This window comes from Vidua macroura, chromosome 1 (assembly GCF_024509145.1).
Source record: "Vidua macroura isolate BioBank_ID:100142 chromosome 1, ASM2450914v1, whole genome shotgun sequence".
NCBI classification, from domain to species: Eukaryota; Metazoa; Chordata; class Aves; order Passeriformes; family Viduidae; genus Vidua; species Vidua macroura.
The window spans coordinates 84,130,046-84,145,247 of NC_071571.1; the positions used below are offsets into that span (position 1 = coordinate 84,130,046).

The 15,202-nt window shown below is 35.6% G+C and overlaps 1 protein-coding gene across 1 annotated transcript in view; it reads left to right on the forward strand.

Moving 5' to 3' along the window:
• The window catches only part of ABCA13 (ATP binding cassette subfamily A member 13), a 166,651-nt gene that overhangs the window by 18,069 nt on the left and 133,380 nt on the right, over positions 1 to 15,202 (forward strand). The window contains exons 7-13 of the mRNA XM_053984027.1: positions 193 to 308; positions 1,374 to 1,507; positions 3,300 to 3,464; positions 4,979 to 5,181; positions 7,135 to 11,826; positions 13,031 to 13,137; positions 14,984 to 15,102. Coding sequence (XP_053840002.1) covers positions 193 to 308; positions 1,374 to 1,507; positions 3,300 to 3,464; positions 4,979 to 5,181; positions 7,135 to 11,826; positions 13,031 to 13,137; positions 14,984 to 15,102 — 5,536 coding nt within the window. The remainder of the gene's footprint in view (positions 1 to 192; positions 309 to 1,373; positions 1,508 to 3,299; positions 3,465 to 4,978; positions 5,182 to 7,134; positions 11,827 to 13,030; positions 13,138 to 14,983; positions 15,103 to 15,202) is intronic.

Sequence of the window (15,202 nt, forward strand, 5' to 3'; positions counted from 1 at the left end):
GAGATACTCTAACTGTAAAATCTCAATTGTTTAATTGCTCAATTAAACTCTAATTTCATAAAACATTGGTTTTTCAACAGTAAAAAAATTGTTTTATTATTCAGTTGCTTGAAGGTTGTCTCTTTCCAGCAAGTCCTTTCAGTTTTTTGGGTGTATAGAGAGCTTGATTTTTGTTTTATTTTCCACTTTCAGTACCTTAGCATCACTGAAGGATTTAGCTATGATGCCGCTGGGCCAAAGTTTCTATGAAGTGGTAAAAATGGCACTGAATTTGACTGCTGCATCACTACAGGATAGGAGCTTAGAAGGTAAGAAATTTACTTCAGATTTTCTTTGAACTACCTAATAAGCATGCTGGGAAATATATGATAGCAACTTTGGACTTTCTGGTAAGTTCCTGATGTGCAGAGCCTAAACTATATTGCTGTAGTGCTAACCCACTTCTTTACTGATCTGCCTTTTAAATACCAATACTGACAACTAAATTTTATCAGACTCTGGCAACTATCAGATAAACAAAGCATCAGATAAATTGGTCTAATACATAGTGTTTAGAATGGTCATGGTTTAGCAATGAATTTTGGAGAGAGACTAAATCAATGCAAGGGACAGTTTCTTCCATTTGATAGAAGGAGAACATTTTGTTTTGGACATGCATGTTAAGCATTATGACTTGTTTACTTTTAGCTTCATTCTTCTTTTCTCATAAATTCTGCTGTCAGCTGAAGGGTTACATTTCTCCATCTGCTGCTTCACTATGGAAGATGAGTTTAATTGGAGAAGGTAGCCTGGCCCCAGGAAAACAAGAAGAGGTCAGGGGCAAGTTTCATGGGCTAACTGAAGCACACAATGTATAGGTGCAGCTGTCTGCTTGATGTGGAAGGTTAGGCTAAGACTAATAAATAAAGAGTAATGCAGTCTAAATCCCACTTCACCTGCAAAAGTGAAGGCTGATGTGAGACAAAGGTGATGTGCTGGAGTCCTTGCACAGAGGATGAACTTGACTTCTCTGGAACTTCTGGTATTCTCCATTGCTCTCTTTCTCAGTAGTGATTCACACCCAGTCCATACACACACCTTTGCATGCCTCTGTGCAATTCAGAATGGTACCCTACTGAATTTGCTGGCAATTGCTATGCAGAGGAATCCCACCATCATCATATCAAGTGCTGAAATGCCATCATATTAACTCGCTTTACCACTAGTGCAATCATGCGTTTTAGCCTAGGTAAATTTGTGTTCAGGTGCACACATCCTGCTGTCCCCAAAAAAGCTGGGAACATGGTACTTGGATCTCAACAAGTGAGAACCACCAAGGAACGGCATGAATAAAAAGAATTAATTGCATAAAGAAAAGCTTTCCTTTCTTTCAGGTTTTCAATACAATCTTTCCTTCGGGGATGTTTTGTGGAATCCGCCTGCTGTGAAAGCAGAACTTGAATCCAGGTTTGGTTTTGATGGCCCTCATGTTGAGAAGCTCTTAAGTTATACAGCACAATTAACAGAGGTAAATCACTTAAAAATTTTGGTATCTATGTCTTTGATTTTTTTTTTTTTTAATTTGTACCCTGAATGTATTTTCTTGCATTACAGAAGCTTAGCTTTGTGAAGCAGCTACAAGGGTTCTGCCTTCATTCCCATCAAATAAATGTTTAGCTTTAGCTGAAATCTCTGCACGTGAAGATACTGATAGGTCTGGTTGTATACACTGATGAATTTATGCTTCTCTGAAGTCACAACTGTGTATGGCAGAGTCCAGTGTTTATTATCCAAACCTGTAGAGAATTCTGAGGATTGCTCCACTAAGATTTTAAACCAAATCCTTGATTTGAGTCTGACAGGATTAGCTTGTCTGGTAGCATTTTTCATCTTGTTTGCTGGACAAAGAATGCCTGTCTCTTCTGTGTGTAAATTAAGGGAGACCAAGAGTCCTTTCTTCTCAGTTGTGCAGTCTTGATATGAATGTACTAGACTGAGTTGTCTCAGTGGTGCTTAATCAAATATCCTGGTGATGCATCACATTTAGAAGAAAATCTCTTTCTTCAGATAAGGCATTCTAACCTATTCTCTAGACCAAAGTGGTCTGTTGTGGTGGTCTGGTTTGACTGCAGAAAACTGGAAACATCTTTTGAATTTGTACTTAAGTCCACAGTTTCTTTAATAGAACATGTTGGTATTTATGTGAAATCTATTTGTACTTTGCAGAGCAGTACAGTTTTCTATACTCCAGAAGAGCTCATTGTAAAAATAGCTGATTTAAACAAATGGATAAATTAAAAAAAACAAACAAACAAAAAAAACCCCTTGACTTTTGAATGGCCTTTTAATGGAAATATCATGGCCTTTTAATGGAATATCAGTGATGGCCTTTTTGATCAAATTAACTGCATTCAACTGCAGCTTGGTAGCTGTGGTTGACTGTGAAATCCCAGGCTACTCACTTGGTAACTCTTTAAACTAGTATGTCAATATTTTGTGCTTGCATTAGAACATTGAAGACCACAAAAAACTATGAAAGTAGATACGGAAATCTGGATAATGTTTGTTTGGAGCCCTTCAATTCTGTATGTAATGCCCCATTTTGTTTGGTGTCAAAACACATGCAAAACTTTATGAATTCTCTGGTCAAAGTTGAAAGGAGCAAAGATGTGAAGCATCTCAGAAAGGCAACAACATAATTGAAATGTGTGACACTGTTTTTGTAAGCTTTAATAATATTTATAGGCTTGGGAGTCTTTAATTATTCATCACAGAATTTAAAAATTAGTCTATGAGGAAAAAATGCAGTTCTCTTGGCCACTCTCTTGAAACCCACCAACCTCAATTTAAAACTAGTCTGCTGCATGTAATCACTGGTTGAGATGCATCATTGTACTAAATGCTTTTTATATCACTATTTCTTTTACTTGTGAAGCTGATTCAATATAGTTATTCTACTGTAGGGGTACTGTATCCTGTATCATAGTCAAGTTAGTTCAGTGCCAGCCTGCAAATTACTGTAGAAGTAGCGACATTACATCTAGTGTAGCGACAAGGTGAAAATTCCTACCATATACAACTTTCATCATTTTGCCCGCTCTATGAGCACCTTAATGGGGCCACTGGTATTTTATACAGCAGCCTGCATGTAGAGTACTTTGAAGTATGTGCCTGGGAATGTGAGGCTGGGTTAAATGGGGTTTATCCTTGCTGAAGAGGCTATGTGTTATTCTTATTTTCACTAGATAAATAAGTTGATAGGAGAGATAACACTCAGCAATGCTCTTGAAATACTCATCAATTCCTTGTGTCCTTGCCAGATTCCCACAGGAGAGACACTGGAGCAGTTTGTGTGCTCTGCTCTGGCTGTTGTCCCAGAAGATGAAGCAAACAAAGAGAATAATGGAGAGGGCTGTAATTCTGCACAGCATGAGGCCAAACTGTATCTTGTTCATGCTGTCAGCAAGTTCAAACTCTATGCATGGGTAACTTTAATAAGTTAATAGTTTGAATTCCCAGTTTTTTGCATGTAGGTTGTCAGCAGTAACTCAGTTAAAAGATCTAAGTTATCTATAAAATCGTTTTCATAAACTTTCTTGCTAATAAAATGAAATAATCCTTATAAAGAATTATTACAGTGGAAGTATAATCTATCATCATGTGTCCACTTAATCAGATTTTCTCATTAACAGAGATTCAGATTTGAAATGTAATAGGGAATGTAATGAAATATACTGCAATGCAGAGACCTGTCAGAGGAAACTGCTTACTGTTCCAGTAAACATTTACTGTTCCACCTGAGACTGAATATTGGACAAAACTGAAAATTGACTAGACACCTCTTAATTTATATATAAATTAATATATAATTAATTTATTTATTTTTTTCCCCTCACTGTCTCTGGAAATGGTGGCTGAAGTAAGATAAAAATAAACCTCCAGCAGAGACTCTTAAAATTCTGCTCTGGCAGAATAGCTTGCCATGCATTCTCTGTAATGACATATGTGTAGTTGCATGGACGAAAGAATTAAACATTCACATATTTCCTAAGAAAAACACCCAGCTACCTTAACACTGGTATTTGTTTTTATACTGAAACATCGTGTTTTTCTCCATTAAAAAAAGAGAAGAATTATGTATCAAGCTGCTCTGGAGATGTTTGCAATATTATTTAAAGAAAACATGTAGAGATTCCTATGTATTTCCTCATACATGTAATCTTTGAGAAGGTTTCCCTGCTGTATGATGAAGTATGAAGTAGGAGGTAATAATTCAGTATGATTGCCAAAACTAATGCACTAATTTCCCTGTAATAAAATCCGGTAATAATTTCAGCCATGATTTTAAAACTCTTAGCATGGGTTAACAATCTTATTATGGGAACCAGAAATACTGTAAACTGCTGGCCACTGTGAATTATCTTGGTGAACAGAATATCTCTTAGATCTGTTATATTCACCTGGCATTAAAAAGAAAGGTAATAGTGAAGGAAAGGAGAGCAGTCAATAGTTTTGGCCAAGCTTTGATATGCTTATTTCTGGGCTACACAAGGGGAACATGCAGGCTTCTTTGTCATCTCCGTGTTATGGGACTCCAAAAACATTAAGGCTGCTATCTTGCATCATATTGGCAATGTAGGTGGAAGTTTGGTAAAAGAAGCCTGAGCTAACAATCGGCTGTGGAGGTCAGCTTTTAGTTGATTTCAGCCTCAGTCCATCTTTTTTCCATTCTTGGGTCTTTAGGCAAGGTCAGTACCACATAGGATGTCTATTGTCTGTGTGCTGTAGCCCATTACATTGTCAACTTGAGTGTCAGTCAAAACTGTATTGAAAATCAACCTTTGTCATGTCAGTCATTTCAGAGTCTAGAGAGGTTGTTAGGGAGAAATTTTGCTATCACTGTTGATTGTGTGAATTTGTTTAAAGACATGCAAATTCTGTGTACTGCCTAAGAAAGCTTTGATTAACGTGATGTTCTGTTTTGCATTCAATCCACTAGGTACTTGAGCAATGGCTCGACAGCAGCAGTCTCTCTCAGAATCTCCTTCTGGATCTTAGAAGAATCATGGCTGATTTAATGTCTCAATTTCTAGATGACAGGGAAGACAGAAAACTTTTTTCAGAGATAAATACCCTGATCCAACAATGGAATGAGAAATCAGATGCCTATTTTTCAAAAGGATATGTTTCATCTCATGATTGGTAAATTATACTTATCTTTCTGCAATTTGTCTTATAAAATTAGATCAACCTGAATATTCATTTTCACTTTGCATTTAATTGATTTCTGGTTTTTGTCTGTTTTGTGATTTTATTTTTTATTCTGTAGTTCAAAACCTTGTATACAGTCAAATAATTGTGCTAATGCTTACATATTCTGGAAAAGAAATTAAGTTTGTGCTTTAGAATATAGCTTCCTACAGGTTCAGCAGAGGATATGACTACTACATGATCAGGACTCGCAGGAATCAGGAGCTGTGGATAATGGGCATTTTGAACTAGGACATGAATTAGTTATCTTATTCTGCGAACAAAGTTGAACTCCCACAAGTAGTTGGTGTGACTCAGTAATGTTTCTCATGTATGGCAAGTCTAGTGCATGTGAAATACTTAGAATTTTTCTTGTAGAAGTCAACGCAGTTGTGCAGGAGATCTTGTAACAGAAGCCTTCAGCAGCAGCTACAGCCTATGGAAAATGGAATGTTAAACACATAGAATTAGTTGTACATAATGTAGTTTGCAATCTCATCTAGGGCACTCTGAGTCTATGATTTCTTTTGATGTTTTTGCACTTTCCTTACAGTTTCAAGTTCTCTGTTTGGTACATGACTGAATAAAAATGAAAACACTTTATATGAAGATGTGGCTGTAAGCCCCGTCCTTATTAAGAATTATATGTTTTGTCAAGCTGTTCAAATATTCCTGATCTGGAAGGTTCTACAGAAGAGTTAAGCTGTACATAAAGGGAGTAAAAGTTTGTCAGAATTGGCAGAGGCTTGAGAAAAGTCCATGGCAGAGCACAGGAACTGATACTTCCCTCTTTCTAACGACACACTGGATGACTTGCCTCATTTCTGGGAGTTATAATATTGGCCTCAGTTTCTCATTGCTTGTAATTACTTGTTCATATCAAACACTATAATTGGAGGAGATATGATTCATGTTATACAAGTCAACATCTGAAGATACATCTGAAAGAATCAATCCATTATCAACTAGTAAGAGAGAGATTGCAGTCAAATTGTTCAAAAATTTAGTAAGTGTTTTGAAATTTGGGTCTAATTTCTAAAAGGAAACTGCTGTGCTGCTGCAGTTGTAAGTAACAATGAAGTATTTTTTCAGCTGTTTTACCCTTTTGTTTGCAGTACACAATGTTTTTGTGCTCTACCTCTGTTGATTGCAGAGTCTGGAGAGAAAGAAATATATTTAAGGAGAAGATATTTTCAACTTGAGGCCATTACATTCAAAGGCGCTTTCTTCCATGCACCTCCTCTTGACCACTCTTATGGGGATAGTAATTGTTTTTTTATCTTGATAAATAATACTGACACAATAGAAACATCAGTGGGTGCATTACAATTTTCACTGTGATTTCGTGTTTTTGTAGATATTAAAATAGCAGTGTTCAGCTATCAGGCAGTCAGCTGGAATGTTTTAGCTTTCAATAATTATGAGAAAACAAAAAAAAAAATTAGAGTTCACAGAAAATTAGAGGTTTTGATTGATTTTATTGATACATTCCTGTCTCTAAAATAATTAGTCTGTGGAACATAAAATCTTTGTTCTTTTCAGCAGCTGAAAATGTGATGTAATCAAAGATGTTGGACACTTTGTGGCCTACAAGCTTGATTATAAGTACTGATAAATGCACAATTCTTTAATTGCTGTCTACAGTCAGGTTTTGATTTGAATGAAGTTGTGACTTTCCATTGAGGTTTTTTGCACATTTTTTGAAACCCAAAGCAATTGTAGAGTTTTGCTAATTCAGATTTTGTGATGATTAATTTGTGACTGCTATTTAAATTATATTTGGAATGTCCTTGAATAAAGTAAATAAACCTAGATTCTAAAATTTAAATAATATATAGTTAAAAAAATTCTTGTCTGCCTGCTAGGTAACTAATAAGAAAAAAAAACTTATGATTAATTTTTCAGGATTTTGACATCTTTCAAAGAGTTTTTGAAGACAGAAGAAAACTTAAGGATTTCTGGTGAAAAGAAAATGGATCCTCTTTTTCATCTTGTAGAATTCATAGAAAAATTTATAATGTTTGATTCCTCAGTTTCTTCAAATAAGTCTCTAATTGAAAATGCCTTGAATAATGCAATTATATGGATAAAAAATTTTGTTGAGGGGGAGGAATCTGTCACCAATTTCTCACTTGCAGTTTTTGAACTCCATAATGACCTACAAAAAAATTTCCAGCCTCTTCAGAGCATCTGGACAAAAAAGAAGACAGAACTTTTCTGGCATATAGTGGAAATTGTATTCCATGAACTAGATTCTAGGCTTTCTCTCTTGAGTCAAGTAGAAGAGGAAGAGGTAATTGAGACCTTATCTAGAATTTTATCTTCTATTACAGAAAATGAAATCTATAATAGAACTATGGTGCTGCTCAAAAAGATCCTGACTGATTGGCCAGAGTTAAATATTACTGCTTTGGACCATTTAAAACAATTCAGTGGACACTTCCAAAGAAATCTCTATGAAGTTGAATCATTGTCTGGTGATCATGTCAATGTCTCACTTAGCACAATTCCTGGAGTGAGTAATAATGCATCTTTTATGTATAAGGTACAAGAATTAGGAGAAATTGTGCATGATTTCATCAGAAATATCCAAAAATTAAACAGTACTATTGTGGCCTCACTTGTTCCGAAAATTCTCTCTCTGTATCAGAATGATGATCTGGTTTTAAATATTAAGAGCAATAACACTCTGTTAAAACTTCTTTATGAGGCTTCAAAAAGTATGTCATCTTCTCAAGTATGGCATGATTTGCAAAATAAGGAACTAGTTTTTGATTTTCTGTTTGAAACTTTTGATCTTCTCTGGAACCTCACCAATAAGTCTCTCTGTGAAAAATTACTATTAATTTACAACTACACAGAGTTTCAGGCACAGTTTCTTGCACAGAATGGAGAAAAAGATATACAAGTCATTTATGACACTCTGAGCAGCCTTAAAACTTTATTTATAGATGAAGAGCTCCAAAGAGCTCTCTTATGTTATTTGGAAGAGTTTCTTGACCTGCCTCCAGAATGCCTGGTAAAAAATGGATGCACTGATTTCTATCTAGCAAACATGAGTTCAGTAGAACAATCAGCAGAGGTTTATGACTTACTTCTGCTTCCATTGGACAGTGTCCTGTCTGATGTAACAAACTGGGGAGATAAGGTAACTGTGCCTTCTGCTTTGCACTGCACTTTTACATGGCTTCAGGCGTGGACAGAGATTTTTGAAGAGGCATCGGAAATCTTAAATTTGAATTCAACCTATTTTGTCTGCCTAAGAGATGATTTGGCATATCTCTCTGAGAACTTTTTAAATGTAACTCAAGATGAACTGTGCAATAATACAGCTATGGCTATTGTTGAAGCTACAGGAGCAGCACTGAAGCTTTTAAAAGCTGTATTTCAGGAAAATGGCAATTTAAATGACTTGAAAGATTTTGAGGCTTTCCTTGTTAATCTTCAAAGGGTAATTAACAATTCATTTGAAGTCACAAACTTGCTTAAAGATAGCAGTTTAGAAAGTGTTTTAGAGACAATGGGAGCTGTGATAACTAAAATGCAGAAATCTATACTGAAGATTGTTAATGAAGAGTTTTTGAATTCTTGGCTTGATGTTTTCATCTCAGGAGGATCTGAGGGAGAAGATAAGGGTGCTGGTGTATTTTCAATTGAAAATTCCCTTTCTACTATTCTTAAGCTCTCCCAAGAGGAACTTGAAATTATTCTCACTGAGATAAATGACACATTTGCTTTTTTAAAAAGTGTACCTCGAGACAAATATATGGTTTGTATCAGCATTTTCCAGAATATTACCAAACTAATTTTGGGTAATAGTCTGAAAGACAGAAGCTACTTGCAAACAAAATTTTCATCTCATCTTAACTCCTTTCTAAACTTTCATAGTGCAATGGATGAAGCAGAGGGTTGTAACACATGGATATATGGATTAAGTAATCTCACTGAAAAATACAAGTCACCTTCCCACCTTGAAAGTGCAAGACAAATTTTTTTTCTTCTCAAATCTCTGGGAAATGCTGAGACAGATGCTAAGATAATGAATGTGATGGACTTTGTTGATTTGGTTTTTAATTTGACACTCCCTGAATGTTCCCTGGGTGCATCTAATGTGATTTGTGCAAGTGTTTATTTCAATATCATAGCAAAAACTTTGAAACTTATTCTCCCTGAACTTTATGTAAAACATGATATTAATGTCCTTGAATTTATTTTTAAACTTTTAAATAATTCTGGAGAGAAAATTCAGACCATTATCAGTGATTTAGTTGGGAGCTCATTGTATATGTCAAATAAGACCCATTTTAGTCAGTCAAACCATGGTTTTAACAGGACTTCAAGAATGCTCCTTAATCCTTTTCACCACATTCATCTTATATCAGTGGAACTTTTGCCAGAAATTCAAAGTCTTCTGAAAAATAAAACTTTTGAATTCCAAGACAACAACTCCTCTTATTTGGACAATGAGATTGAACCTTTCTTGCATGGGAAAAATATCAGTTTGCTGATGGAGTTCTTTCACTATATGATTAGAAAACTTGACTCAAACTTGAAGAATGAACACAAAACATTTCCGCAGAAACTGATAGAAACAGCAGGTTTGAATATTGAACTGGTAAGGAAGGCACTTGAAAATTTCAAGTCTCCTAATTTTATTGTCTTTCCATTAAGAGATGAAATGGAGTTTCTAAAGCATATAGTTGCCTTGGAGCAAAACATGAGAAATATGGATGTTGAATTTTTGATAAGTATATTCAAACAGATCCAGGAGAACCTAGAAAATTTCTTGAAAAATATCACACCTTTTAACCTTGGGAACTCTGGGTTAGGTACTTTAACAGACTGGTGGGATGCATTTGAGAACATATCATGTTACTGGAACCTGACTGGTGTACGCCAAATAACACAGTTTTTTGAACAAAATGAGCTCTACAATACAGAAGATGTGTTCAACCTCCTCTTTGATATCATCAGCCTTACAGAAAGATTGGCTCATGAAAACATTACAGAAGCACTATCTGAAATATATGCTTTCATATTGACTCAGGAAGAAAAAATGCCAATGTTTACTGATGAGGAGTTCTCTAATCAAGTTGAAGATCTTCTAATGTTGCTGGAGACATTGACAGACATCTCCGATGAACCTGGCGAGGCCTCTGTCTGTTTTTCTGCAGCGTTCTGCTGGACTCTCACAACAGCAACACCTCAGAGTGATCCCACTGTTAAACCTTGTGACTTGGTGCACACCAATTCTACTCTTCATTACAATGCAGTCATTGAAGTCATTAAGAAGCTTAAACTCATCACTCTGGATGACAGTTTTGCTTGTTCTATGGAGGACATTCAGATGGATATCACTCGCAATCTGACTTGTTTTTTTCATCAGATTAAAGAATGGAACTCTATAGTTTTGAAGTTTTCTGAGCTCCATCATATAAATAGATCAGTTCTCGAAGAACTGCTAGAGTTTTGGAATGAGCTATCCCTTTATGCTGTGCCACTGCAGGTGAATAATACACATGCAATCAATTGTTCCTCCACATCAAAGAGCCAAATGGCTTTACAAATCATAGAAACTCTGGGCAGCATTTCAGTGTCAGAAATGGAGATGGCCAAAAGTCTTCTTGAACAGCTGAATAATCTTTATGATGGCCTAAGTTGGAACAGAGAGTCAAGAACATCACTTAAGAGTGCTCTTACTAATGTTAAGAATATGACCAGTGAAGTTTCCAGACTCCTGAATACTGAAGCTGTCCTTTCTTTTCTTTCTGTAATTCAGCCTTTAATGACGCTGTCATCTGTTGGAAACCAGACACACGCAATGCTTATGACAATATCAGCTTTAAGTGGGAACATCAATATATCTGACAACTTTGAGAACTTCTTGTTTCCTGTAGTTACAAGCATAGAAAATTTATTGGTGAATTTTAGTGTTAGACACTTACTTTTAGTGATAGATCAAGAGTTTCAATTACTAAAGTTGGCCACTGGACAGTCCTCTTCAATGGCGCCTGATGTTTTACTAGAGCACTTTAAGACGTCATCTGAAGATGCTTTATCAAGAAATTTTGAAGATATACAAGACATTGTGAAGATTATTCTATGCAAGTGTAACGATAAAAATTATTCTAAAATAATGCATGCCCTAATTCTCCTTATGACTAATGAAAGTTCATCAAATGACCTACTGCTGGCTGTCAAAAATATTATTGCCTTTCTGGAACTATTCCAAAATAAGTCTAAGAAGGACCATACTGGTATATTGTTTGGTGACAGTCATTTTAGCAGAGAGAAATTGAATAATACTCACCCTGCTTTTTCAGTTTTGTTAAACAGCCTCCTTCATATAATTGCTGACCTTGATGTTGTAGAAGAAGCTTTGCATACAAACAATACTGAGCTTCATAAAGTTGACTTTATTGATTCATTTTTTTATAATGCACTGTATAGAGACATTTCTACACAGTCCCAAAGCAGAACTCTGGAGAGCATCCAAGAGATTTTGCAAATAATATTTCAGTCCACTGCAGAACATGACATGAATAAAACAAAACTCTTACTAATGAATTTGCATAAGGATCTAATGGCAGAACTGAGGTGAGTGTTTTCCATGTACTCATTCTGGGAAGTGTTGACAATGACAGAAGGGCTCTCTGTTTATGAACAGCTCAATCAAAACTTTTATTAAGTTAATTAGTGTTTCATGTCAGATTTGTTCCAACTTATATTGTTCAGACCAGCTGTATTTGGTATCAGAACACATTGTGTGGACCAGATTATTGTGTTTAGTTTGTGTTTACGATATGTGCTTAGTCACATGTATTGATACTTGAATTAGTTTCTTTGGAACTATTATAGAAACAATTATTTGGAGATACTTGTGTTTTAAAATCCTTGCAGGTCTGAATACTGAACCCCCACTAATCGGCAGGCAACAGTCTTTTTTGTCCTTGGAGCTAAATGTTAAGGAATGTTCGAACCTAATTCTTTGTGGTGTGTGTGTAACTTTTTTCCTATATCCAAATACAGCTATATAAAGTTTCTTTAACTTAAATTTGTTGATGTCTTACGGCTATTGTGTTAAGTTGTTCGGTTTAACAAATGCAGTGTCTGAAGGAATCTTGAGCCCACAATCATATTTGCCTGATTACTCAGATCACATGTAATCCAGAAGCAGAGGAAACTGTTTCAGATTTACTGATGGTTTACTTAATAAAAAGACTGCTAGGCTGGAGTTGCTGCATTTAAACAAAATTGAATGAACCACAAGTTGGTTGCTCCAAACAGCTCTAGGTTATCTTGCTGGTGGAGCTACTGGTCCTACTGACATAAACCAGCTGAGAAATGGCATTGTAAAGTTGATGCTGTGATGTGGTATTTTGACCTTTATGATTAATTTTATGTAAATGCATAAAACCATTGTCCTTCAGGGTCAAGTATTAACTTAATCTGTTGAAAAATATAAAAAGCAAGCACTAGAAAAATGGTTTATTTTCCCTACATGCTGATTATATGCTCTTTATCATCAAATCAGTATATTCTGTGGGCTTTCAGTGTTTCTGAAGCTATTACAATATTGCTTATTTTGTGAAAGTATTTTCTAGCATTCTTAGGGTATATTTTTTTTAACATGGAAGTATTATATTCTGATTTTCAAATAGTTCAAAGAAATGTAATAACTATTAATATTGAAATCTTTGTGTGGTTCATTGAAGACTGCATTTGTGCATTGTCATTTCTTGAAATTTTTCTGTGGTACCCTTGGAATGAAAGTAATGTTTTCTTATTGATGTTTCTACAGAGCATCTAAAATCTGCAACATTCTTCAGGAACGTTTATACCCTGATAGTGTCGTACTATTGCAGAAATTGCAATTTATCATTTTGAATATTCTCAAAACCTTTTCAGGTTGGTTACCATAGTAGTGATTCTGAGTCCTCATGTGTTAATGCTGTTAAGTTAAGGCTTTACTCTAAGCAAGCTTTTGTACAAATAAGGTAATTTGGGTGATGCCAAGCACAGCAAGCATACTGATGCCTGGAAATTAAACCAACAGGAAGAAATCTAATACAGATCATACAAAGGGATGATTTCTTTCTAGGGTGTTCACATAGATTTAAAATCCAAGTGAAAGCAGGAGATCTTGCTGCTCCTCCTCAGCTAGTGAGCTGAGTCAAGTCACAGGTTTTTTTTTTAATGAGCCAGACTTGCCATAGGGCAACGTGTAGCTGACAGTAAGGAAAAATGGGACAGGTATTTAAAGGAAGTAGCATGGCCCACTTCTGGCCTTGTCATGCCAGTGAATTGGCTACCTGTAGCTGAAAAACTTCACCTTCAAAAAATTGTTCAAATTTTAATGTGTTACCTTGTTTTATTTCTTCTGTATCTGCTCCCAAGTTGTGCACTTTAAGAAAGGCTAGAACCTCTCAATATAGATATTGACTTGAGTATAATTTCATATTAAGTTTTCTTTGGGCAGCAAAAGCCAATGCTTTTCAAAGTTCATATATTAGCCAACTATGCCCAGAATTGTTTGTAAAGAGCAGTTAGGAGACATTAACCTGCCCTTCTAGGGCAAGGGATAAAATCTGTAATGTCTTATGCCAAATTAATTTCCAAAAGAGTGTAAGATGTGATTACAACTCAGTTTTGACTGTCTTCTCTACTCTCCTATGATGGATGTAGTTCCAAAGAGTAAAACAGTAGTGACGTTGAGCTAGGATAAGTGATACTGAAATTGTGTAGCCAGGTACCTGTGCTCTGTCCTTGACCTCTGTAGAACAGTCTGTTTATTGAGAGAACTGAGATTAGGGAACTAAACTCCTGTCATTCTCATTTCAATCCTCTGTTTGTGAGAATGTTTCATAATGTTTAATTTGTTACAGAAAATATTATGAAACCAAATGAGAAAAGAGGAAAACTGCTTGATTTGGCTTGATTTGAGGAATAGTATTGTATTACTTCTATGAGCAAGATCAAGGTTTGCTTGTTTTAGAAGCAGTGTTTAATGTTTTTTATTCTTCCTACTTGACTTAAGAAGCAAACTTAAGGAAAAAAAAAAACCCTATAGGTGAAAATATTACCTTGATACTGAATGAGAATTCAGCAGTCAAGTCAAATTCCTTCACCATTATCCCATGTACAAACCCACTGCAGACAGCAGAAAGGAAGTTTTTTCCAAGGATATGGTGGCTGCAAGCTTGGGTAGAAACAGTCTGCATGGATAATACTATTATCTAATACTAATACTAATACTACTACATGGGTTCATTATCCCAAGATATGGAAAATGCTTCTGTAATGCTGTTTCACTCCCCTTGTAGTTTGGGTTGGAAAGTTACTGTTCACTGGAGGGTTAGTAACATCCAGGTGTTCCTAGAAGGAAATAGCATCAGGGGAGCCTGCCTGAGGGAAAGGTAGATCTGGTTAATATACTCAGCTTCTCAGTTATGCTTCTTGCTCATGAAGAGCAAATAGGAAATTTTCTTCTCTGGTTCTGTAGCAGGTAGGGATGCTCTTATTATTGATCAGGAAAATGTTATGGAGAAGAGTAACTGAAATTGAATCAAATCAGCCTTTCTTTTCCTCTGAAATGCTACATAAATTTAGTTAGAAATATTTCTTTGTGCCTTAACACATCAGACGTTCCTTCCTTTTAAAAATTTTTCTCTCCTTTACTTGTTGGCTAGCTTTAAATTTGATTTCAAGTTGTTTTTTTAAAAGTCTGATTAAATCTGGACATTTTCTCTTACAGAAGAACCCATTGTCTTTAGCAACATTTTCTGTGCCATTACAAAGTGTAAAGATGGATTAATGAGTCACTTGCTTCTCACTGTCTTTGAAGGGATTGCTGTGGCTCAAGATCATTATCAGGTCTGACTGATTCCCTCACCAAGAAGTGTACTTTACAGCATGCATTAACCGTTGGAAACTAATGAAAGTTCCCCTTTTTTTCCCCACTGTCTGAATGACA